The 26924-nt window shown below is 38.0% G+C and overlaps 1 protein-coding gene across 2 annotated transcripts in view; it reads left to right on the top strand.

Moving 5' to 3' along the window:
* The window catches only part of SPIRE1 (spire type actin nucleation factor 1), a 125542-nt gene that overhangs the window by 9900 nt on the left and 88718 nt on the right, over positions 1-26924 (top strand). For both annotated transcript variants that reach the window (XM_027452074.3, XM_027452076.3), the window contains exon 2: positions 876-910. In XM_027452074.3, the coding sequence (XP_027307875.3) occupies positions 876-910 (35 nt within the window). The remainder of the gene's footprint in view (positions 1-875; positions 911-26924) is intronic.

Below are 26924 nucleotides of genomic sequence, written 5' to 3' on the forward strand. Positions count from 1 at the left end.
AGCAAAAACCACAGAGGTCAAATTAAAGTTGCACGTGTTTTGAAAGTCAGGTTTTGGGGAGCTACCCTTCTCTGTGGAATGTTTCTATGGAATATTTCATTTTCCTGAATATCATTTCCCAACAGAAAATCGTCCTGCTATGTCCTACTTTGTGCTCTTCTCATATGAATTACCAACACAGATAATCTTGCAGCTTTTAGTCGAATGGTATATGATGTGAAATTTCAGTTTTATTTTTTTCATAAACTGGCAAGCCACTTGTACTTTTATACCAAAGTTTTTTGTCTTTGAGAATATTGAGATTTCAATTTGATGAAACAATTCAGACGCTTAATTTCGCCGTGTTGTGTAAATTCCAAAGTGATGTTTCTGAACTCGGAGGAAACACAAATATCGAAAGAAAAGACCTCTGAAAATATTACAACAATATTTCTACTTTAGCTTGCTCAGACTTCATGTTGTTATTGTTGAACTCTCTGATATCCCAGAAGCATCAGATCAAGCAAGTGGCTTTTTCCTGGTCTATGAATTAATGGTATGTTTTCTCTTGAAATAATTACTTGCTCCTGCTTAATTTAAGCCAACATGTTTTCATGTTCCCTCCATGGCTGAGCATCATTCGTACAATTTAAATAATGAAGCCAAACATTAAAGACATCTTAAAAGGGAGAGTCGTGAAGGATCCAAATAAAGAGGGCAGGGCCTTTTTGTTGTTAATTCTGTGATGCATGTATAATTGCAATATTATTGAAATGTGTGATTGAAGTAAGGCAAAGAATATTTGGCTAAAACTGGAAAAAAAGAGTTGACTTCTTAGTGTCTTGTCCATTGACTTAAACTGAAAGCTTTTCTTTCTTTTTTTTTTTTTATTACAGATAAATCAGACCGGTTACACTGCACAGAAATGGAGGTAAGAGAAGTGTTTTGTGTTCTCTGCTGGTGCTGATTTAGCTCAGTTTGTTTTTGTTACCTTAAAGTGAAAATGTAGAGTGCTTTCAGTGGGCAGTCTTACTGTGAAATGTTTGTAGTATTTATGTCTTTAAATTAACAGGTGCATAAAAGTGTCTTAACATGGGTCATTTAGTCTCATGCTCAGAAAAAGAAGAAAGAAAGTCCATGTAGTTTTCAAAAAACGAGGCTGGAGCTACAGATAATGTAACCTCATTTGTTATTTACTTCTTTTAGATAAGTATCTTTGGTTTTATTTTAGAGTATTTTATTTTAAATAATTTCTCTTGGATAAATTATCTTGGTGTGCTTTCTAAAGGACTAGTAGATTGTGGAATAAATACTTAGTGTTAACAGAATGGGTTGGCGATTTTTGGCAACCCAGGAATTTGGATAGAAGCAGAGAAGAAAAGTGATCTCAAGATTATTTTTCTACCTCAAGGTGTCCTTTTTTCATGTGCTTTTAGTATTTCCTTTAATTTATCACTTGGTGATATGGGGCTTAAGGAATAGTTTAGGTATGTCTTGCTGGAGTAGCAACAGAATTGTAAAACCAGTTCAAAACTGCTTGCTTTATATCTTGACCATTTTTTGACTCTGTGTCTTTGATCCTAAGCTGTTTTAAGAATGCTCAAACCACCATTTTGTCAGATCCATAGATTTAATCCAAGACTTGAATGAAAACTAGGTAGACCTTCTTGCTGGACAGGATGTGGACTCACAACTGTTTGTTATGATACAGAGCAAATCTGATGGCCTACTCCTTAACTAAACTTTTCCGGCAATAAATAAAAATATCTGTGTCCTTTGCAGGGCAGTGTTTTCTTCTTGTCTTTGAACTTTCTTTGAAATGGAAAACTGAGTTTTTACTTTAACTGTTCCATTGCTACCTCAGACTGGGCCTGGAGGTAGGGCATCTTAATTGGCGGGCTGTTTTCTCATCCCGAATATATGTGGGGGTGACAAACGGCTGTCGCTAAAAGGTTTGTACTTAGACAAAACTGGGTATGAAAACAGCTGGTTTAATAACAAAATGGAAGGCCCGCTAATTGAACTACACATGGTAAAATGCCAAAGCCGTCCAGGTTTTTGCAGCTGTTTATAACAAAATGGCAACGTTCCTTCAGCAGGAAGCAGTCTAAGGAGAAATTCCTCACTGATACAAGTCCAGAAATTGGAAGTAGGCACATTTTGTTTCTCTTTGTGCAGTTCAGATTAAGCAAATGCATCCTGTTTTTGTTTCAGCATTTGTAGAAACCCAGTTCATAAATCTCGTACCTTACTTACAAATGATAATCTAATGTGTCATTTGCTTTGCATACTAAACATTGTTTACAATTTTCCTTCGTGTTTTTTAGCAGAAGATAATGATAGGCCCTAACAGTGAAAATAGAGATGATAAACCCTGTTAAAACATATTTTTTAAGAAAACATAAAATATTTCACTTTGGTATAAAGTAAAAATGCTTTTGTTTCAAAAATGTCTAATGAGAGTCAGTTGGACATCCTTTACTTCATTATCTTCCATGGAGAGAGCTATTAAATTTTCATATTTTTAAAAAATAGTTTTGTTAATAGTTAGAAAGAACAAGTTCAGCAGGTTAGAATTTCCCATGGTACAGATGCGCCACTGAAAATTGTCTCTGATAAGCACTGTGACCATTAGCATATTGACTCTTCTGTTTATCTTTGTCATCTTGAAGGAGCCTGTGAAGGAGTCAGTAGCTTTTTTTTCTCCTCCAAAATTCCTTTGGGGCTTCAGCTTTAGCCCTGGCGGTGATGATGTTTGTGTTTTTCAGAACTAGGCATTCAGCAGAGAGCCTACTGCACATTGTTGATTCCTGTGGAAAACTGTGGCCTGATCAAATGTATTAGAATTTGTGGGAAGCTTCTTAGAATTGTAAATAATGATAATCATATTTCTTTTGCAGAATGTGTAAGCGATCCTAAGTTGATATTCCATGTATTTCAAGCTAGTGATTCAAGGTGTGTGTGAAATTCTGGGTCCAGGTACCAAAGCCATAGTGGGAAGATGGGAGTAAGGAATAAGGTCACCTTATTTAATCTGTGTCTGCCTGTGTCTCTGTTTGTACATGATGATAGCATTACTTCGTTGTCTTAACCAAGGTGGTGAAGTGGTGAAGATTATTTAAAATATGCCAGCCTCATTTGTAAACACTTAGTACTCATATAGAAAGCATTCTGTGAATGCTCAGTGATTCATATGTAGGAGGGTTTAATTGCCACGTATTTCAGAAGACCCACCTAACTGAGCATAGGCTTGTTGTGTATGAATAACGTAGTTAACCAGCATCTATGCAAATATAAAGGTACCTACAAACTCTCACATTAGTTTAAAAGCCAGGCATGAATTAAATACCCTGTCCCAAACAATGGTGAATAAGCTGTTCAACATCCATCAGCTCATGTCAAATCACAAAATGAATCGTTTTTCAAAATGTTTTAAGGAGACTGCTGCGTGTTGTGTATGCAAATTCTATTTGCAAGCCATTGATTACATGTGTCTCGTAATTATTAAAGATGTTAACATACAGTGAAAATTATGGTACTTGTCTGGGAAACTAAAACTTCTCTTTCAAATCTCTTTGATTGGGAACTTAAAATATTGACTATTTCAGACAATAACTTAGGGAAATAAATGTATAGGTTACATAAGGATACTGTTTCTACTTCAATACAAATAGGAATGTACTTGTTACTCATTATATTGACTCAAACAGAAAATCAACCACTTCTCATGCTAATGAAAATCCGAGCCTGCATTTAATAGGCTGTTAGGCTTTCAAAAGATGTGTCATAATTTTGCATTAAAAATAAAGCCACACCTACATTCAAGAGTGTTGCATACTCAAAATTCAAGCAGTATAAAATGGGTTGATTTAGCATATACTAATATCTAGGATTCTTTTTTTCATCCCTGGTGCAAAGAGAAGTAAGATTGTGATTGAGGGGCAGTTGCAGCAGTGAAGAATCACTGTCTGCACAGCGGTGATCATTAGTTCTGCTTCGCGAGCTTTACCCTTACGGTGCCAAGGGAGGAGGAATGTCACTGCAAGGAGGACAGGCAGCAATGTTCTTGAGAACAATTTCCCATAGTGAAATATGGCTGACTCTTGTCTCCCAACAAATGAGTTTTGATTATGCACTGAAAAAAAAACAAACACCAAAATTCTCTGTGAGTGCTTGGGTACAAATCTGCTAATTCCATGAAAGCTCTTGGTTCCCTGTGCTGTTAAGAGGAGAATTAGCAGGGATTCAGGATTGCTTCTTAGAAATCAAAGTAGAATCACACATCTTTTCTTGACAGCATTAAGTCATGCTCCAGCATTGGGTGCCTCTTCTGATGAGTGAAGCGCTCATCACTTGCTGATGGGATTATCTCAGAGATGATGCACTTCCAGCCTTTGAGGGACCTGTTATTTTAGATACCTGGAAGCCCATTATGCTTGTTTCTTGGTGTGGTTCCTCTGTGGCAGGCAGTCATCTGACCTCCTGATTTGCCTGGATTACTTCATAGCTGCAGCAAAACAACAGGCACTCGATTAAATTGAAAACACTCAGGAAAGTAGAATTCAGGTTTTGATCATCTGTGTTTTGAAACGAGCTACTTTTTGTAACGAGCTACTTTTTCAAGAGGAACTCTGTCGTCCTTGATTTGTGTAAATGTGCACAGCATACCATGAAGAGGTTGATCTTGGAGGAAAATGGATTTCTGTTGTTTGCTTGCTTTAAGCTTGGCACATCGCCCTTTTCATTCAGCGGTTTCATTAAGAATACACAATGAATATTGGGCTGGAGAACTGATCATGTATTTGACTAAGCTGATTTAGAGATAGTCAAATCCTGCCATCTGTCCAGGGTCTTAGAGGAGAAAACAACTGCTCCTTGTAAAGGCTTTGTAATTTTGCAGCGTAGTATGATGTGCCTGCAATAATCCGCTCATCCTAAAGTCACACGGGATTTGTGACAAAATCTTCGTTCGAGTGATGCCGCTGGGAAACCTTTCAGTCAGCTGGGGAAGAGCAGAGAGGCAAAAATTCAGCCCTGCTCTTCTGACAGGATTTCAGATCCTGTCATTTCAGGCTTTGATCCCTCCAAGGAGCATTGTGCATGTGAAAAGCATGAAGAGCAGAACATGGAGCAGTGACTTAGGTGGTGGTGACTCTGTTAAATGTCAAAGCACAAAAACGTGAAGTCGTTAGAATTACACAGTTTTATCACAAGATTAACTACGGAAGTAGAAGTCTGCCAATTCAGTTTACATTACTCTGAAAGGGATCTTAGAGTGTGGGGAGAATAAGGCTGTTTGTACAAGTCTTCAGTCTTTGCAAAACCCTTCCACTATTGGTTCTATTGTATTGTTTGATATGATACCTATCATATCAATGATATGCTGTCATATCTACAGTAGCTGTCATATGTATTGATTGACGTGATAGCTATCATATTAATTAGCTTTAAGGTGCTAGTTTTCTAGTAGACAAGTGCCAGTTGGACTCGATGGACTTCAGAGGTTGGACTCGATGATCTTGAGGTCTCTTCCAACCTAGAAATTCTGTGATTCTGTGATTCAGTAGATAAGTTTGCTTCTGTGTTCAGACCAAGAGAAGAATACGAGTGCTCAGTCAAACAGTAGGGAAAACTTAAGCTTTAGGTGTTGGTTGAGTGCATATAATCTAGTAGTCCCTTGTATTGTCCATCTTTGTTTTTTGTGTGAAATAAAATATAATTCAGTGTATGAGAATGAAAGGAAAAATGCAATGTTTCTTTTTGTTGTTGTTTTTGTTACTGTAATAATAATAATAATAATAATAATAATAATAATAATAATAATAATAATAATAATAATAACAACAATAATAACAATAACAATAATAATAATAATAAGCTACAAACATTCTGGCTTTGTTCCTGCCCTAATAAAACCCTCAAAGGCTTCTGAGATACTATGGCACTGCTTTTCCATGAAGTCTGCTGGTTACAGGTTCTGTGATAGAGATGCTGGGTTTTCCAGCCTCTTCACAAAGTACCAAATTGAGTGGGGGGATTGTGGCAAAGGTGGCAATTTTTACAAACTTACACACAATATGCACATTAAACTACTGATAGAAAAGAAGAAATCATGCTTTCCAAGCAAAGAAATATATATAAAAAAAAGGCATCAGTTACATATATTTTTTATTGGTATGTCATAATTTTGATTTTATGTTTTGGGATTTTTGTAGGCAGTATCTTCGTGTCATTACTGCAGTCCAACATCTACAAATCCTAAATTCTAGAAAAAGAAAACTAGAATAATACAGAGGTTAAATTATCATATACAAGCTTTTTTCATTACTTGAGCAGTTCAGACTTTCCTTACACTAATGTAATATTAGGTCTGATTTTTTTTTTTTTTTTGCATAATGTGTTTGCCAAAATTTATTGTCATCGTGTATGTGTGGGTTAAATATTTTATGCCTCTATACTAGTATTTTGGCCTTTATACTTTACAATGCATAACTTCTGATGTGTGTAAGATTTGTGAAGCAAATCTTTTAAAAAAAAATGTTTTACTGTGACTTTTACTGGCTACAGATAGGGCACTGCAGCAATTTTTAGGGCAATTGGTGTAACAGATATTCTGCAGAATGACAGTTCTTGCTTACTGTATGAAATCAAGTAGGTTTATAGGAAATTCAAACTGATTGGTCTTAACAGACAGATTTCAAAGCACTGGGGCAAGATCCCTGTAAAATACTTAATAATAAAAGCATAATCCAAACAGGGGGTACACTTTCTGGGGATGAATAGAAGCCAAATAATATTTCCTAGTATGATTTCATGGAGGGAGCTCTTCTTTTTTTTTTTTTTTTTTCTCCTTTGTGAATTTTGCCTAAGGCAATTCTGAAATTAATGTGAAATGCACCTCTGCAGTTCAGTGAGTTCGCTTTCAGTGGTAAGCTTGACCTGGTGGTATGGTGTGGGCTTTTTGATCTGGGGAAGAAGGGATGACAGCAAAAACAACCAACCATTCTTAAGCATCTCAATTATACATTCAGTACTCCAACAGCCACAATATGAAAGTATGCGGAACATTTAAAGCTGATGGAATAAAAAGTACGTAAGATGTAGATGAAAAAAGCACACAAAGAAGCTGATTTGGCATATTGTGCTGTTATCACTCTTTTCTAACTCAGTTATTTCCTATTAATTTAACGCCTGAAAGAAGCTTTTGTTTCCATCGGTAGTCCAGTGGGAGTTAGCGTATTTGTTTTTTAATGTCTAAGGTGCATAAACTTGTGCTTGATACTTGTCTCTACTGTCTAGAAGCTAGGTAATTGTTAAAAATCCAGAGGATCTTACTGGCTTCTTACGCAGTTGTGAAATACTTCTTTCATCACGAACCTTATACATTTGTTAGTCTTCAAGTTGTTAAAACTTAATTAAGAAATGCAATGATGTGGAAGAAAAAAGTGACTCTTTTGATATTTTTTTTATTGTTAGCTGAGAGAAATACTAACGATCTAACATTGAATCAGAGCTTGCTTTCAGTAAGTGCTGCTGGTTTTTTATTGCCTCTGTGGTAGGTTTGAGATATTTATTGTAGTAGGTAGGACTACAGGGTTTCATTCACATCTTAATCTCTATTTCTCCTTCTGTTGCTTTTAATCCTCAGAAAAAGACAAAACAGAGGAATGATACCAAAAATCTTGTTACTGGGCTTCCTTTTCCTAAGTCTTGTAACTTTGTTTTTCCCTTCTGCTTTGACAGCATACATGATAGGAAGTAGACGTACAGTGCAATACGAGTAGAAGAGAATAGTTGAGTTGGAAGGGACCTTCAGAGATCATCGAGTCCAATTGACTGACCTCTTTAGGGCTAGCCAAAAATCAAAGTGTCTCTTGAACACTGACAGGAATGGGGCTCCAACCACCTCTCTAGGAAGCCTGTTCCACTCTTTGACCACCCTCAAAGTGAAGAACTGTTCTCCCAAAAAGTGTTTCTCTCTGAAGATTTCCTTTTATTTAAGCCATTCTTTCCCTAGGTGTCCATGAGTGGAACCTGTACCGCTTCCATCCACGGAGCACTTGTGCTTTCCGTGATGAAGGCAGAGTGCTGAATAGGTTCAGTGGGAAGTTCAATTGAGAAGCCAAGGGAAGTCAGGCTTCTCCACATCATTTTTTTTGAAGACTGAAGTGTACTTGGGTGACCTGTTTAAGTATCTAAATATAATGTTGCATTTTTCTTTCCAGATACTCTTACTTTAGCTAGGTTAGCTGTATCACTGCAGGGCACAAGTAACTTCCTCTGACTAAAGTGGGTATTAGTGGCGTTCTGTGAAAAATAAACATCAAATTTTTGTAATATTTTATAGTTCTACTAAATTATTAAATCACTTTAAGTGAAAAAAATTGCTCATAGACCTTTTTTATTATTATTTATTTATATCTCTAATTGATCTCTAATTCTTATTTCTCAGAGGCAGGGTTTAGTGTCTTTCTCTGACTCTGATATAGAAGCCCTTGAATGTCCAAGTAGCAGTGCATCATAGTTGGCATGCCAAGAAATATGACGTGGTTAATGGATTAGGCTTATTTTAACATAGTTAAGATAACATAGTTACTTTTTTATCAGTTTTGAATTTGGTCAGTGGTCAAAGCAATCAGGAATTCAAGAGAGCTGAAGATTTAATTTCACTTCAGTTCAGTTACCGGGTACCAGCTTCCCAACCTAAAACATCCTCTGCATTTAAATTGTAAATTTAACCATTAAGAAAATGACACAAGGATAGCAAGATAAAACTAATAATATCAGTAAGTTCATTTTTTGAATACTGGAGAGATTTGAAGTGAGAGAAATACTTATTTATGAATGAAGTAGATCCAGAGTGTTCCCACCTACTTGAACAACACCTACGCTTTTCAGTACTAGCTTGCACTACCGTTGAGTCATTTTAACATTCCTGCTTTGAATTCACTTGGAAATATTGATCCAGTTTATCTAAACTGTATCTATATCAGATTTAGTTTATCTGTATCTATTATCCTGTGAAGTAAATGATGTTTTAATGTAGAAATTCTCATTAGTCACTCCCACTTCTTTTAATGTGTAGAACTCCCAACAATTTATAGTTGGGAAAATAACATTATGAAAGGCTTTCTTCTTTAAATGCAGCTTTAGCTAATGTAATGAAAACGAACGCATGGAATTTTTATGTACTAGTAGACAGCGTGGCTCTGTTTAGCCTTTGGTTTCTCTTGCCTTCATATGCTGCCCTGGCTATCCGCTGGGAGGAAGAAGAGCTGTTGTCATCTGGTTTTGATCATGCAGAAGCTTCAGTTATTGCAAGAGAAGGGAGGAGAAATGTGGTCTCCCCTCTTGGGATTTCCAAAGGTCATTTGAGGGAAATACTGTGAATGAAGCTTAACTGTAATTTTAGTCAGATGTGCATTTTCAGTAGGTTAGTAACAGAGCGGATCAGATGTTCCCAGTAACACCATCCCTGAGCATTAAAAACCACAAGACATGTACAATGAGATCATCAGAAATTGGTTAATACATACTTAAATGCTTTTTTTTTTTTTTCCCCAATTCTATGACTAAATGCTTTTCTTCTAATGAACACTAATACGTAAATTCTGATTTAAAGCACTTGACCTGAGAAGCTGAGACCTTCAACAAAGCAAGGTTTGCTGTTGAGTCATGAGAGCTTGCAGCACTTTGAACTTTCTTTGCCAAAGAGGGTACAGAATCTGTCTTGGGGCTTGCTGAGGGAAAAAGGAGTTTTTGTTATTTTGTACTTTCTTTTGTTGGACTTGACACAGTGCAACCCATTTGAGCTTTTGTTCTGGAGTGAGCTCTTTAGCAACTGGTAAGTTTCAGTGCGCCCCATGACCTACTAGTGTGGATGTTTTCATCTTATATTGCTTAATTTTGTCTGGCATTTACCTGTTTGTAATATTAATCATTATAAAGAAAGCAAGCTCCAAGATCTCTCCGTAATGGCATGAGTGGAAGACCCTAAGAATGTTTCTTGGATTATCCTTCAGTGTTGCTGTATGCTGCAGCAGGTGGATTAAAATACTTAGATTTACTAAAATGAAATACAAATGGTAAATTAAACACGCAGATAAAACAAAGGGGTGACTGCATTCTAAATGTGTCATCATGTCCCTTTCTTCTATTAACCAGAGGTTAATATAGCTACATAATAAATTATGAAGTACCTGTAACACCTTCACCTTCAGCAAAAAGTTAAGGTTAAATAATTAACTAAGATAAGGCAAGCTGTTCACACTTCATAGATTAGCTGTTGCTTCAGTTAAGGAGGTAGGGACACTGTTAAACTGATAGGGAGGAACATGTGAGGGAGAAAAACTAAGCCTGAAACACCCCTGTCCAGGTCTCTGTTTCCCACATTTAGCATACCTTCACTTCCAAGCCTCCCTCTTCTGTTTTCTCTCAAAATCTCTTATAGTTCATGCATTAACTTCCTTTATATCCGTTTCTCTCTGACCAAAAAGTTAGTCACCTGCTTTTGTGGGTGTCTGTTACTGTCTCTGCCTAATATTTGATGACTGTCAATGTTGCCATCTCTGCTCCAAGTGTGTTGTTTTTTTTTTTGTTTGTTTGTTTTTTGTTTTTTACAGCCCCCTGCACCTCTGCTTGTTTGCTTTGTAGGGCCTTGTGGATGTTGTACTGCTGCCTGAATACATTACTTCGCCGCCGTGCATTTCTCATTGTGTCTCTATCTTTCTCTGCTATCTGAACTTGAGATATTAGCGTTATCTTTGACTCACACTCTTTCCTTTCCTCCAGATGCTTGCCAAGTCCTTAATTGCCGTCTGCTAAAAGCACCCCTCTCTTCTCTGTTGCCAACATGTTAATTCAGGCTTTGTTTTTTGTTGTTTTTTTTTTCTTTTTTCTTTCTTTCTTTTTTGGTCTTGGCTAATGCAGACTGCCCGCCACCTACTCCTTTCTAGGTAATGATGAAAAATATGTCTTCAGAGTTTTTTTAGAAGACTCTTCTCTGGCTGCATGGTGGCTTGGGTCGGTGCGTGCTGCCTTCCTGTTCACCTCTGGCCTGCAGATTCAGGTTATCTCCTTCATGCTGTTGCAAGTCTGGAGCAGACTTTCACTGCAAAGTAAACAAGTTGCATTCAGAAGCTCCATCTGGTCTGTTCCTTGAGGAGGATGTGCCATTCCTCTTGCTGTGGGCTCCGCTTGCTTTGGAGCCAAGGCAGTACGAATGTTAGAGAGAACATGGATGTCCACGTAATCTTCTAAACTATGTTATCGCTAACCCCAAATCACCATTTGGTGATTGTGAATCAATGCTTGCTTTTGAATATGCTTTGCACCATATCAGATTATATTTTTTTTTTTTTTTTTTTCTGGAGAGTGCTGCTTGTGCTTGAATATCCCATTGAGCCTTTCACTTTTGTCCTTGGACTGAAAGCTTCGTGCAATTCCTAGATCTTCAAGGAATGTTTCATCTAGTTGGGCATGGAGAAAACAAATCCAGCTGAAACTATGAAAACAGTGAAGTAATTTGTGGTCTCTGGCCATTGGCCACTGTCTTACCTTGTAATTTTCCAGAAGAGTTGCTCCTGTTTATAACTCTTTGTATGGCTTACTACTGGAGCTTGCTTTAAACCTACAACTAGTAAAGCATGCAGAAAATAATTCTTTTCCCTTTTCTTCTTTTTCTTTTTTTAAAATCTGTTCATATGCTAACAGGAGTAATGTTCTTAATGAACGTTGTTGGCCAGGATGGGTTTATAATATTGAACATCCTGCATTGTTTTGTTTAAATTGTTCTTGTTTTCTGTTCAGTGTAACCTACTTTGAGGACTTCTGCTGTGGTTTTGTTTAGTAAACAGACTTCTTATTTTGATACATTTTTCTTCAAAATCTGGCCTTTACTTTTGTCAGCTTTCATTAATCGTTTTATGCAGATCTAGTACTCAGAGGTAATGCTGAACCTAACCTCCTTTTATCAGTCTGGTGCTTTCATCATGAATTGTAAAGGACCTTTGACAAGTAGCACTGCACGTACAAGGAGAGTCAGTTGCATAGGTGTACCTATAACATTTAAAGCACTGGCACTAGGAAAATGTATGGAAATACAACTTGTTTTTACCATTGCAGAGTTGTTCCTAGATGTTAAATAAAACGATAATCTGAAAAATTTAGGTAAAGACAGTTAAACAAGAGAAAAGGAGAAAAACATGCTATTGTGATGGATGAGTTTTACCACTTATTTGGATGTATTAGAGCAAAAAATTATTTTTCAATTTAAAGTACTTCATTCTCTTACATAAGGAAAATGCTTATTTAAAAGTTAAGATCTTCTCAATTCCTGGCCTCCCAGCTTTCTGGAATGTTGTCTGTTTGCAAATCTCAGATCCTGCAGTTGATGTCTGTCTGTTATGCTACTTATGTATGCAAATGCAATGGCATACTTAATAGCTTAAAACCCAGAGCAGCAGTAGATAGATGAAGAGTGTGCTGAACCTGAGGTTCTCCGAGTAGTCCCGGTGACTTAATTATGTGGTAGCCAAGATGAATGACTTTTGGGAGAAAATAAAAGCTGTTCTCATTTTAGAGAAGGAAAAATCAAGCTCAAGACATCAGGGAAATTGCCCGGTGTGACATTCAGTCTGTGTGGCAGAGCCAGCACAGAATCCAGATTTTTTAAGCCCTGATCACAGAACCAAAAACCTTTCTGTAGATTTTACATACTACCTGAAATAATACGCCTATTTTTCTTTGCTGCCAAGACAATTCTAATACCCTTGAGAGACATTTCATCAAAATACTGTGAACTTACTTTCAGGCTAGACTATCCCCTCTCCCCACTCCCTTTTTTTTCTCCTGTGTAAATTTCATAAATACTTTGAAAACCTATAAATGCAGTAACCCATTCTCTTTCAAATAAATCTCTTATCTTTCAGGGTTATATATGTGTGTGTTACTGTGCTAGTACAAAAGCAGACTTTGCTTTTCTATTGTTTACTTTCTTGCTGACAGTAGATGGACTGAGCATTGTTCCTACACAGAAGACAAACTCACCCCTATCTTTCCTGTAAATATTTCAGGAAGTGTTTCAAAACTGAAGTAGAATGTTAGGGGGAAATCAAAATGAACAGCTTTATGAAAGAAAAAAACAAACTTTGGGGGATATGGAGCAGGAGTCTTATTTAGGTACGAGTAAAGGAAGAAGTTCAGTAAGAAGGCAAAGACACATCAAAAACTAATACAGAATGGGGAAACAAAGGTACCTCTTATTTACTGCAGCATTTGGAAAGGCAGTGAAATACATGAAGAGTGTTGTCATTAAAATGCAAATGAAATAATGTTTAGCTTCACAGTGTGGTAATATTCCACTAATAAGTAGTAGGGCAGAGAACTCGAAGGGGAAAAAAAAAAGTCTGACAAAATTGAGCAAGTTCATGGTCCTAAAAATAGTATTTCATTTTACAGAATCTGCCTCAGAGGGCTGGTATCATTTTTCAGCAGATGTATCACGAACAAAGATATAATCATTAAAAACAGCCTGAACCTCACTGCGGATTTACATTTCAACAGCACTTCTATATTCTTCCAGCGCTTCAAATGTCATATTGAAATACAAACTGTCAAATTAATGAGATACCAGGCACCTTCCTGTCAGTTTTTCTTTCTTTTTTTTTTTTTTTTTTTTTTCAGATTGCTCATATGTGTATGAAGATCTTGGTCCTTCTATCTTGTATCTGTATGAATATCAAGATAGCTTTTCCCAGGCAGCGGGCACTGCAGCAGATACTGCAGATGCTGTCTTTCATTTCCTATCTTGGCATGGAAACTTGAGTGTTATTAACAGGCAATTGTATTTGTGTTTTTGTTGTGTGTAACTAAAAATACACCGATCACCGAAGGTGATAGAATTTATATGACACTGCTTTCTGTTTGGTTTGTTTGGGCTTTTTTTTTTTTTTTTAAGTGGCCTATTCCAGTTTTTCAAAAGAGAGTGTGATGGAAAGTTTTTAAAAGCTTCCTGAACACAAAACAAAAGTGCTGCTTGCTGTGCTTTATCCCTGTTTAATGGCTGTAGGAACAAAGAACAAGAGCTGCTTCAGGTGTTACGATAGTTGCAACCTTTGCAGCTTTGATGCAGTGAAACTGAGAAATGTTAGGCTTGGAAATTGCGTTCTTCAGAACAGTTGAGCAGAAATTATAAAACAGTATTGTTTTGTTAAAATCTGAGTTCTTACAGTCCCAATCCCCTATCCAAAGCAACTACACATGTGCTTATGTTTACGCTGATAGTAAGTTTGCTCAGGATATGACAGTTCGTCTCTCCGAGATAGCTCCCGTGTTTGTTCAGAGTCTGGGTTACTGGGCAGCACCAACACCCGAGAGCAGGGATTCTCGTGGTGCTCATCGAAGCTCCTCTGTTGTGGCTCCCCTGTGACACGCAGAAGTTGTGGTTAAGAGCGTGTCATCCCTCTGACTCATCCAGCACAACAGGAACTGTGTTTTATGGATGTGTCCTTTTCTGAATTTACTTTTTTATGACTCATTGGATTCATAATAGAATGATCTTGACTCATTTCTTCTATTTTTTTACATCTCTCTATCCTCAAATAATTATTTTCTAATTAATTTGCCTGTCAGCCCTTCAGTTCCTCGGTGAATGAGGATCCCAGTCTGCTTTTCCTTTGACAGTCTAGCAGGCAGCAGTCTACCTCCTGAGCACAGTCTCATCAAGTCATACTTCTTGGTATCCAGCCCACATCGAGTATTGCTGCTGCTCTGGAGAGGTCCGGGCACTAAGCACAGAGCTGTCAGCGGTCTTGTGTCCCACAGCCAGAGGGAACAGAGCCCACATCTGCAGAATCCCTCCTTTGAAGAGTGATGGGTTTCTGTTTGGGTTGTGTTGACCCCATTGGTGTTGCAGTCTAATGCCAGCGTTGTCCCTGGTTTGGCCTACTTAAATTGTGGCCTTGGGTACTGCAAATCTCAGATGTCCTCAGCATCCCAGTGCAGGATTTCACCTGCAGATCTCACAACAGTACCCTGAGGGGGAAAAAAGGCATTAAAAAAAATGGCCTGATCAAAAGAAGCTGCTCTGAATGGGTGCAGTAAAGGATTGTCCTCGGCCACTAGTTCTGCTGAAGTCTGACTGCAGCTGCAACCATTCCACTCTCTGATAACACTGACAGCTAGAGATTCAGGATCCTCAATGTACAGCTGACTCTTAGGAATGCTTTGTCCCTCTTACCATCTCCTCTCCATCTGTTGTGTGTTCTTGGGAATCTGACCATGACCTACAGACTCATGCTGCATGACACTTGGTCCTGTTGCCATTGAGAAGGGGAAATAAGGCTCCTGCAGTCCATTTTAGAGATATAATTACAATACAAAGTCTCAGATTTCCTTTGCTTTGTCCATTATAGCAACTGACTTGAGGATGTCTTTTTCCTGGGTCAAGAAAAGCAAGCCTCATCTTCTTCCAGCCTGCAGAGAACACTGTTAGATCATAAGATGTTAAACAACCTGATCCCTGTGTCATGAGACACTGAACAACACAATATCCTATTGAATTTGCACCTATGACTACATATTTACTTGTGTGTTTTTCTGTGAAGTTTGTCTTCCTGTTAACCACATCATTATTAATGAAGAGACATCGAACTGTTCCTCTATAAGCAATTCACGTGTGTTTTCCTTCTGGATGCACAAAGTTTGAGCCGTATTATTTGCTCTGAATGTGAAGAACTGTCTTTTAGTATCCACAAGTACAAACCCTTCACGTTATCTCTCAGATATTTGTCTCCACTGTGGAGTAACTGTGGGGGTTGGCCATCCCTACTCAAATCCTTTTGACATGGCTAATGTGTTGTGCCATGACTGATCTGTGTGAGCTAAGGCCTTGCTGAAAAGTCTGTCAACAGTGTTTTCTGTTAAGGACTGCTCTGGGCTTTGCATACTTACCTGTATGGAGGCCCCTGTGATCTGCTCTTTGATAAATGTAAATCTGTGGCACCAGGCTTGAAATTGGCCCTAATTATAATATCAATGAATCATAATATAGGTTAGAAGGGAGCTTTGGAGGTCATCTGGTCCATCCATCCCTAGTGACCAAAGATGCTCAAGACAATGCTAACCTCAAAGTTAATGGGGTTGATGAGGACCTTGCCCAGTCAGGTTTTGATGGCATCCGGGGATGGAGATCCCACAGGCTCTCTAGGCAATCTCTTGCAGTATTTTGCCACCCTCACTGTGGAGAACACACATGCAGGCAGTCACCCAAACACAGAAAAAGAAATTCATAGCAGTAGCTGTAGTTACTTGAAAATAAAATCCACAGGTATGGGTACATTCTTTCTGTCTTCCCTTTAATCTTAGTACTTGTTTGAATTGCAGGTTGAGAAATACTGAGGGCATGGAGGTTAGTGCTCGGAGCAGAGCGTTGATGCAGCAGCGCAACATGAAAGGTGACTCTGTGAGCTCCTTCTCATGATGCTGTAAAAGCCAGAAACACTTCCCAAACTCGAGTGCTTATGGTACACAGTTGCTGCTGTATACTGAAACTCTGGATCACAGATAGTAAAGAACTCGCTTCACTGGTAATAAATCTTTTGCTCCTAGTTTTGTTCCTTGTATTTCTCTGTTTGGAAAATGGCTGGTTTTGATCCAGCAATTTCACACCAGTCCTCAGTGAGTGATCTTATTTGAACTTTGCAAATCATTCTGAGATTTCTTGGATGCAAAGCCCATACTGGATTATGCGTAGTAAACAAAAATGCACGTGTATGCATACGTATGTGTATTTGGTTTTGTCACAGTAAAATAGTAGACAAAAAGAAGGTGTAGTGGGTATATTGGTGTTTGCTATTAGCAGTGGACTTCTATTGTTTGTATCGTACACATGTAAAACCCTGCCAGGAATTAGTGTGTGTTTTACATGTAAAAAGTCAAGTTAGACTTGATAGCTTTTTGTTAAGCTGTGGTAGGTAGATACATGCTCATTCTGAATATGTAAGTATCAGGGAGGAAAAAAAAAGTTTCCCTTTAAGATCATGTCAAGAGGCATAGAGCCTTGTGACTGGTCACGAGTTTTAGAAGAGACTTCAAATCACTGAGTCTAATGTAAAGTTTACTGTTATTTAACAAGTCTTATGGATAGTAGTATTTAAAATACCAACATGTTTTATCATAATGTATCCAAATGTAATCGAATGATCTTGAAAAGACTGTTAGGTAACCATTGTTATTAGACAGTTGGATATACTTCATTTTCTGGTTTAGATGGTATCACTGTTTATTTGCAGTAACGCCAATGATGAAATGTTTTCCAGACGTATGAGACTGGACAGTTTCTACATTAACTTAGAGCCATTTGTGTAACCTAGATCTCTCTCACTTTGTTGTGTGCATCTTTTTTTTTTTTCCCCATCCCACATGGATGTCTCAAATTTAGATATGTGTTTTCCAATGATTACTTGTATTGACGTTGCATACCTGAGATTATTTCATATTTCTTATAGAAGGATAGCTGCTCAATAACAACACCTTGTGTTATAAACCATTTACTCATAGATATGCCTATTTATAAAATTCAGTTTTTAAAATGAGAAGGTTTCAAGGTTGGCAAATACTTCTATGTATTTCTCAAATATTAGTGATGTTTTCTTAGCTACTTATTTTGTTATGCTAGCCTAAACATGTGCTGTTTGGAACATTTTGGTGATCTGTTAGTTCATGTTGCTGTAATGAAATAATTTATTTTAAAAAGACGAGGCCTGTGTGTGTAAATCAATCCTTTTTATTGCTTCTCGAATGCTGTGAGTCAGGGTTATTTTAGCTGCGTATTTGCCTGCATTATCCTCTCCAAGTATTTGATGGAAAGAAAGTTCACTTGTTTTCCAAGTGCAGAGAGGAGAGAGAGAGAGACTGATGCATGGGAGTCCTGAAATATTTTAATAGCTTGGGACGCCCACATTGACCTCGCGTATGGAGATGAGGTGTCAGAGATGATGCAGGGAGGTTTCAGGGAGGAGGCAGGAGCATTGCCCTGGCCGCACAGGCTTTCGCTGACTCACTGAGTGTCACTGGGAGTGTAGGCTGGTCAGATGGCTAGGAGGAGCGAGCCCTGATAGCGGCCAAAACAGGCTTTAGTTTCCTTAAGGAAAGTCAAGAGGCCTGTAGGAAGAACAGAGTAAGAATGGGACAGTGGAGACAGCACCTGTGTGTGCACTGGGGGGGCTCGTGCACACCAAAATGAGTGTGAAATCACAGGAGTCACAGTAACACGATAGGCAAGAATGATTTGCAGATGTGAAAGTTGTATATGTGGTTGTTTTCGGTGATTCCTTCAGTAGTTGTTGATATCCTTTCTTTTAAAGGAAGGCCCTGTTTATGTGATACTGTTGATGGATATAAATGATATTTTCTAAACAATACAAATAAAAAAGCTTTTGTTCTCTTACCACAAAACCATCAGTGAATTTATTACATTTTTTTTTCCCTGGGAGATTCCTATATATAATAAACTTCATTTAATTAAAAAACAAACAACATGGGCTTGTTACTAGATCTCATGATCAGTTATGAAACGAGTATAGTGAGCAAATTACCAAATCTTCTTTATTCAGCAAGATTAAGTTTCTGCTTTCTTCCTCAAGAAAATAACTCATATTTTGTCTCAAAGGTTCTACAGAGTTAGGAAAATTCAAGATAGCTTGTGAAAGAGCTACACTGAACTCTTAACTTTCAGAGCCCACGTATATTTCAGAATCATGCATTGCACAGTAAGTCTGGACACCAGGATTGTTCTTGATGTTGACTTCAGACATCTGATTTTCAGTATCATTTTGTTTCCTCATAGTTGCCACATACTGTTCAGTAGAAGAATACACCTTTTTTTTTTTTTTCCCTACAGAAGACAGTGCTTTGGTGTTTCGTGACACCAAGGCACCGTGCCCATGTCAGGGCCCTGCACACCCACCCTGAGGAGAGGCCAGGCTTCAGGGCTGGCCCTGCTGTGGTAGAGCTGCAGCCTCGGATCAGATTGCTATAAAAACAGCTATGTGAGGGCTGTGGTATAGAGCCATGAGAAGTCTCATCCCCCATGTTCCTCCTTCCTGCTCAGGAACAGCATGTAAGCTGAGCCTTCGCGTTTTGTCTCTTGAGCTGTGCTGCAGCTCAGCCTGTGCCCTGCCATGTCCCTTGCTGAGCCTGACCTGCTGACTTGCCTTCCTGGCTAAACCTTAACCTGCCTCGTCACCGTGGGACTTCTCTGCTGATCGTGGACTGTGGCTGACCCTGGTTTCTGTCACCGGACCTGCTCTTCTTTTCCTGTTTGGGTACCTGGGGCTGTGTCCCTAGTCAATGAGGGCACTGCCCCTGCCTGTGTTGTGGTCACTCTCAGCTCCTGACTCGCCTTCCCTTGCTGCGTTTGCTGCTTCCTCACACTGTTTTCCTTACTCCTTCAAAAACAGGCAAGCATGTGTCCTTTCTCTGGCCACAGCATAGAAATTACCAGTACAGTAATTACAGACACAAATGGATGGTGAACCCTGTAGGTGGAGATGTGAGCGCTTGTTTTCTCCCCCAACTTGTGCTTGTGAGTAGAGGTGTGCAGACCACAGTATACAAAGGATTTTATGGCAAAGTTATGAATGATCTGGAAAAGTCATAACTTTAATGCCTCATCCAGCTTGAGAGCATCGTAGTGGGATATTGAATTAAATACTGAGGAGTTGTCTCGTGTTTGTTGTGGTACTTTACCATGCCCTACCTGCTGACAGGAATTAAGGTGCCCCGGTGTTTGAGAAACTGATTCTGGTTTTGTTGCATTATTTTACCTTCACATCCTCTTACCAGTTAGTGGAGATGGTGTGACAATAGGGGCAGCAATCCGTCTGTGGAAGAGCCTCCAGCCAGTGGGGTGTTGGTGGCCTACCTGCTTTTTCATCTTTCCACTCCTGGTGTCCATTTTATGTGGCCATTGTGAACGAGTCACAATTTAATTTTAGATTATTACTTAGGATCATTGTGCCTGTTCGCCTGAAGGTCAAGGACTTGTTTGTGAGAGAAATTCCTGTGTGGAAAAGCAAACATCTCAATCATTTCATAGCGAATTGTATTCAGAAAGAAATGGGCTCACTGAACTTCTGAGAAGAGAAATTACGATGCCTACACTTTATGAGTCAGAAAAGAGCAAGCTGAAACTCTCAGGCCAACAAAAATAACGCAACAAAGTACTAAATGTCAACTAATACTCTGAGTGCCCCTCACATACTTTCCTTGGTAGTGTTAACAGCAGTATTGCAAGGACAGTCCCAGTTTTAATGCAAACTAGTATGTTTTGTGCCCCCCTTCTCTCTGAAAAAAGGAATAATGCACTCAGGGAGGGAACTTCATTAACTTGTAAACAAGAGCATGAAAAGCCTGACCTTTCTAAAGAGACACACCAAAATCAATACTCCTGTCCTTTCTTCTCTTGCAACAGATGAATTGACAGTTGTTTTCAAGGGACATCAGTTTTGTACCTTCAACAGTATTAAGGTATTTGTCAAAACCAGCCCAGCTTTCATACTGAAATTAATGTTGGTCTCTACAGAACAAAGAAAATCATCCTTTGCCATTTTTATTGCACTCCAAAGGCCAGTGATGGCATACTTTTGACACCTGTGGTGAAGCTCCAAGTTAAATGTATTTATTAGATCACTGTGCTTATTGTTGTTATTGCAAAGGAAAAAAAAATTAAATCTTCCCTTTTTAAGTTGCTATGAGGTAATCAAAAAAAAAAAGCCCATATAACACTTCGTTATCTGAGATGTGGTTGTTCTGTGAATAAAAAAATAGTATGTGTTAAATGCAGAATCTGTTTGTTATTTAGTCAACTGGTTCTCTAACAAATCCTGCAATGTCAACTTCCCATCATTATCTGATGTCACCTTTTTCACATCTTTATGCCAGACTCCTCTAATCAGGCACAGCTATTTTTACAAACACAGGCCTTCCATTAAAAACAAGAACAGAAAATATCCATATACTACATGAATATTATTTTTTGGACTTAAGATAGCTCAGGTCCACTGCATATTGGCTGGGGCTGTGAGTCAGGGAGCGTTGCTGAAGTATGAATTGGCCTACAGATTATTGTTGTACCCATTTTGCAAGAGGACTGCTCTATTCAGTGTGACTGCGTCATTTCCTGACTGATGTGGAATGGGCAGAAATTTCCCAACCCGTCAGTCGTGCTTGAGATTCTTCTGTCTTGAGGTGACTGATGTATTCGGGTTGCCTTCAAGGCTTAAGGGAGCAGAAGATACAATGCTTTGGATTTGAGCGTGCAGTTTTTCCATAGAAATTTTCAAATACATATATTTAAACGAATATCCATGTATCTCTGATGTTGCCATCTACGTAGTAATATTTCATATGGAAGGACCAGTGTAGGAAAGGAAGAAGGGGGATAACTGAATTTCCTAAGTTACTTTCTAATTGATCTAGCCCCAGTGTTGGTGTAGGACTAATAAATCCAATTTGAGGTTCTATCTAAAGGATATTAATAATAGTAAAATGTAATCTAGGATTATATTTAAGCAGATAGATGCCTCTTATCACAGTCTGAAGCATAACTGCCTCTCAACAGTTGCCTCGTAATGTACCAGTTTCAATGTTTGTGCATGAGTTCTGGCCTCGAGTCTGTCTTGCCACAGTTTTCAAATATAAAATACACAATTTTGTGTATCAACCACAGGGAAGGCCTGTGGTATTCAGTTCGACACATCTCAGTTGTATATCTGAATGCATGTAACCATGGTGGTCCTCAACTCTACATGGGCAACATGACTGTAAACCAGTTTGATCATAGTGCTGAGCTAGTGCAACAGATTGCTTTTCTGTTTATTTCACAGAATTCCATGTAAGAGGGTAATGCAATGCCATTACATCTGCCTTTTAGGAAGAAGGGTGCAAATATTTTTTTTAGAATATTGCTGTCTTCCCAGAATAATAGAAAATGCTACTTCTTAGGTTTTATGACATCTTGCATACTCAGTGAGAGTCTTTGGTGATTAGCAGCCTCAAGCTGCATCAATCAAAGAATCGTAAAAGTATAGATAGAAGGGACTTCTGGAAAACTTGTTGAATTCTCTCTTCCACATGGAAGCAGAAAAAAGTCTATCTAAATGATGCCAAACACCCTTCACTAGGTGTTTTTTAGAAAAGCGATTTATTTGTTTGTTTATTCCTCTGCTGCTACTCTGTTCTTGTCTTTCCTACCAAGAATACCAATCTTTATCTTTTGCTTTCTATGTGGTTCTCTTTCATGCCTTTGAGTGAACACAAGAGATTTGTTACCTGGGCTGTAAATGTTTTATCTGCTTGTTAATATTTCCTGATTCTTTCAGTCCTTTAGATACAATAAAGGGGTGCCTGTTCTACATCTGAGGAAATTACAGGATATGTAACTAGCTAAGGTTAAGTTCAGTTTTAATATAAAAACTGTTTCTTAAAAGCAGGACCACCTTTGAAGAATGGTGCAGGTTCTTTTTTCTTCTGCTGCTTTTATTTTGTATCTTACATTGAGTAAATTACTTGAAAGTCTGAATTTTCTGCATGTGATTGAAAGAAGGTACAGTAAATTTTTTGGTAATAGTGTGTTTTGGCCTTGGGTAGTTAGACACACAGAAAGTATATGATAATTGCTAATGAGACTGCTCTTTTTGGGTAGGATTTGACTGGTGTTTTAAAATAGCTTAACATTGCAGGAGCAGAAGTGTTGGTGCTGGGATAGTGTGAGAGTGATTTTTTTTTCTGTTTTCTAGGTGTTTTTTTACACTAGTATTGTTGTAAAAAGTGTGCAGAGCCTGTATATTCTAAACATCACTCGGAAATCTGCAACTGTTAAAAAGAAGTTATATAATGATTATTATGGGAATGGTAAATCTGAGGTGATACAAAGCAGTATTATAAAACACAAACATTTGAAATCGGGTCAGGCTTTATAACAGGCCTTTTGCTCAGAAATTCCTAAGTTTGAGTTCTTTCTTTTCCTCCTTAAAGCCCCAGCCGCTTCAGAATACATGCTTTCCTTCTTTCTCTGCTTGCACTTTAAAGGCTAAAACCACCACTTTTAAATAAACAGCAAAAAGGCAGAAACTTGCTCAACTCGGGAATTTGGGCTGTAAGGAACAGGCTAAATTGCATGAGTCTTTTGATTTCAAGAGCAGTTGGAAAAAATGTATCATGACAGAACAGGTTTTAGTACAAACATGGCTAGATAGTTTTTTGTAGCTGCTGTGCTACAAACCTCCTCAGTTGCCATAAACTGAGGCCTGTGTGGTTTAAGGGTTTGTCTTTTTACATTTTCATTAAAAACCTTTCAAGGCAGGTTTTGCTGGACTCCCAAGGAATGCCTCCACCATAAATTGTGTTACTGCATTCATCTGATACATGTCACCTTTCATACTTTCTGTGATGAATAAAATAGGCTATACAATATTCACAGAATGAAAAATAATATAAAATATTTTAGAAAAGCACTGGTAAATGATGTAGCTTTTTTATGCTATAAAAACTAGCATCATGATGAGCATAGTAACAAGTGTCCTTGAAAAGAGAGACATCTGAAGAGATGTATTTTTGTAATGAGGCCTCCTCTTCTTGCAGGGAAGAATCAGGTATTTTTTGTGAACTGTTCCTGGAGATGACCTAGAAACTAAACCTTCATCTGGTTAAGTCAGGCTGTATCGGCCTAGTTTCTGCTTTTAAAAAATAATGTTTTCGTGATGCTGATGCAGATTGGCTGTTCTGGTGGGAACATCTCATGCCTTTCGTGATGGCTGAGACAAGAGAGTGGCCTCCTGGATTTTATAGCATGACTCTCTAGGATTTCAGTGTCAGCTGTGTCAAACAGCAGCACGCCTGTGAGTCAGTTAAAGTATTTGGTTGTTCAAAGAGGAAAACTTGATGAAACTAGGCAATATTGAGTTTTGCCCTACTCCATCTCATAATCAATTACCACGTAACCCAGGGGTCCTCCTGAATACGCCAGAATCCTTCTAGATGCGTTCCCCCTTACCTCCAATTGATTTGTACTTCAAACATAAGGTGCCGTGCCACCTTCAGCTGAAGTTGTCTGTTTTCAAGTTAGCCTTCCCTCTGCCAAGATACAGGATTGGAAAAAAATAATAAAAAAAAAAGCCGCATTTATGTCTGCTGCTATGCAATATGCAGCCACATCAGATGCACAAAAAGGATTTACCGCATCAGGAGTGGATTCCAGCTCATACAGATTTTTAATGACTTTTAGTTCTGTGGTACGTTTGATGACTTTCCCCTGGTTTAATTTAGCACAATGATTTTTTTGTTTGTTTGTTTATTTGGAAGTTCTTCAGAACATTGCTGTCATCTGGACACCCAAAATAGTAATAGGAAAAAAAAAAAAAACAAGAATTCAAGTAACATAACTGCTTATATTTACTATTCTAAAAACAAAGGGAGGGAATATCTTTTATAAATAAGGATTTGCATTCTTTTTGATGTAAACTGTACTTCAGGACTCTATAAAGTAACAAATTATAATTATAAATTATTTACATAAATTGTCGTGTGCAAATTTTTAATCAGTTTGAAGGAAAATTCTTTTTTCTGGGAGCCAGACAAAACACCAGCCCTGTCAACTGTTTTATTCCAAAATATTCATATGTAAATGTGCAATGACTTTTATATTTTCATATAAATAGCACACAACAATAGGATTTATTCCATAAGAAGTTAATAGTACTGTGTGCACATGCATGAAATATGCCATCTTAAGAAGAGCTAAAAGCCTAATAAATAATGACAGCATCTAATTTATTTTTTTTAAGGGACAGCTGGGACAGCTTTTTTTTTTTTTTTTTTAAACATATCTATGACAACCAATCAGTATATTTCTATAAAAAGAAAATTCCTCACTTCTGCATTTGTTACTGCTAACAAGTTAGCTTATGTGGCCATCACGATCAATACGATTGCTTTATGTCAGCTGCTTTTTCCACTGCAATTGCAACATTAAAATTTTAAGATAAATGTTTGGTTGAAAAATTCCAAACCATGACACTGGAAGGGTCAGCACTGGTCAGCCCATGTTGCTCTGGACTTTTTTTCTATTTGGGGTTTGAAAACCTTCAAGGACAGCATTTCTGCAGCATCTCTGAGCAGCCTGTTCTAGGGCTTGGGTATTTCCAGGGGAATTTTTTGTTTCCTTACATGCAGCCCAAGCCTCCCCTGTTTCAACCTATGATCACCGTCTCTTGTTCTCACACCATGCAGTTCAGTGAAGAGCCTGGCTCCTTCTTCTCAATTACCAACTCGCAGGTATTAGCTGGCCGTGCTTAGGTCCCTCAAAATCTTCTCTTCTCCAGCTCTAAAGAAGCCCAGGCCCATCATTCTCTCCTCGAATGGCAAGTGCTCCAACACCCAACCATCTACAATAAAGGTGATAATCCCTGGGTGTGACTCATTTCCTTGTCTTTTCTGTTCTTCTCTGATTATTATTTTTTTTTAATTTTCAACAAATTATACTTTAAGAGACTGTAAAATAACAATAAAGGGCCAACTAGAGGAGAGAGGAGTGGTGGGAAGGAACACCTCCGGAGCTTTGTGCAGTGGATCAGCGAGGAAGCTCTGCCTATTCACACCCAAAGGCTGGTCTGGGGAACTCAGTGCTTTGAAAGTGTGTCATTACAAAGATGTAAGAACCTTATTATGATAGGGATAACAGAGTATTTTGATGATTAAAAATGAAATCTTAATGAGGAGGGGTTTTAGGCTTTTGAACCATGCAGTGTAATAGGCTCTCCCACATTATCTGATTATCTGTTTGCTTGACTCTTGAATCTGCTGTAAGCACTCTTTCTTTTTTTAAAAAGACTTTCTTGGATTGCTTTTTCAAGGCTTTGTTTAAATGAACTCAAAGAATAAGAGAGGATGTATGAAATACATCAATACTTCTGAATTAATGTTCATGGAAACAGCATATCATGGTGGGAAGCAGTGTCTAAATAAAATAAACATATTCTGAAGGAAGGTCCATGTACTTATAAACACAAAACTGGCACTTATTCTGTGCCAGTAAAAAAAAAAATTACTTTTTTTTTGAAAGCAAGGAAGAAAAGAAAAATCCTTACGTGATGCCTTCTTTAACCTTTGTTCTTCCTGCTCATAAAAAGAGAGCTTTGTGCTCTTGCCCCTTCTGCCCTTGCAGGCATAGAGCCATATTTCCTAGTCTATGTGTTTACTAAAAACTCTCTAATTGAGAGGCATCAGAAGGTCATTTTTGGTGATATTTTTCTGTACACTTGTAATGCTAATGGTCAGATGATTTTCCTTAATAAGCAGAATATTTGCATTTGTTTCCCAAATTATTATTTTTTAACTGTCGTGTACTCTAATCCCACAGAATCCAGCAGAATCGTATTGCAAATTGCTCTGAATGGAACAGTACGGATGTAATCATCCCTGACTTCTTTTTCTGGTTGTTAATGGCAAAATGATTTGAAATGAGGTTGAAATAGAATCCAGCAGAGTGTTTTGATGTGAATGGGTGCACAATGGGTAAAAGCATGTGCAAAAGATTAAGCCATTCTCGTCAGGACAACATTTTTCAATTCAGCTTCCCTGGTAGTGCTTTCATTAGCTGAACTGGTTATGGTGCTCTTAATACGTCTTTGAAGAGGTGTGGAAGTTCACATGTTCTTCCATGATCTTATTAAGAGCTGATTTAAAAATCTTTAAGGCTGTTAAATGTCTCAAAATAATTGCTCTTTTGTTCCCTGTATAGCATAGTTAATTTGAAAGAGCAATAGGATTATGAAGGTTTGCCTTTTTACATGCATTATGGCTCTTCCTTTTAAAAACAAAACCAAAAGAGCAGTATATTAGATACGAACTGACTAATTCTGGGTAGCTGTGAATTGGCAGAGGTT

This window comes from Anas platyrhynchos, chromosome 2 (genome assembly GCF_047663525.1).
Source record: "Anas platyrhynchos isolate ZD024472 breed Pekin duck chromosome 2, IASCAAS_PekinDuck_T2T, whole genome shotgun sequence".
NCBI classification, from domain to species: Eukaryota; Metazoa; Chordata; class Aves; order Anseriformes; family Anatidae; genus Anas; species Anas platyrhynchos.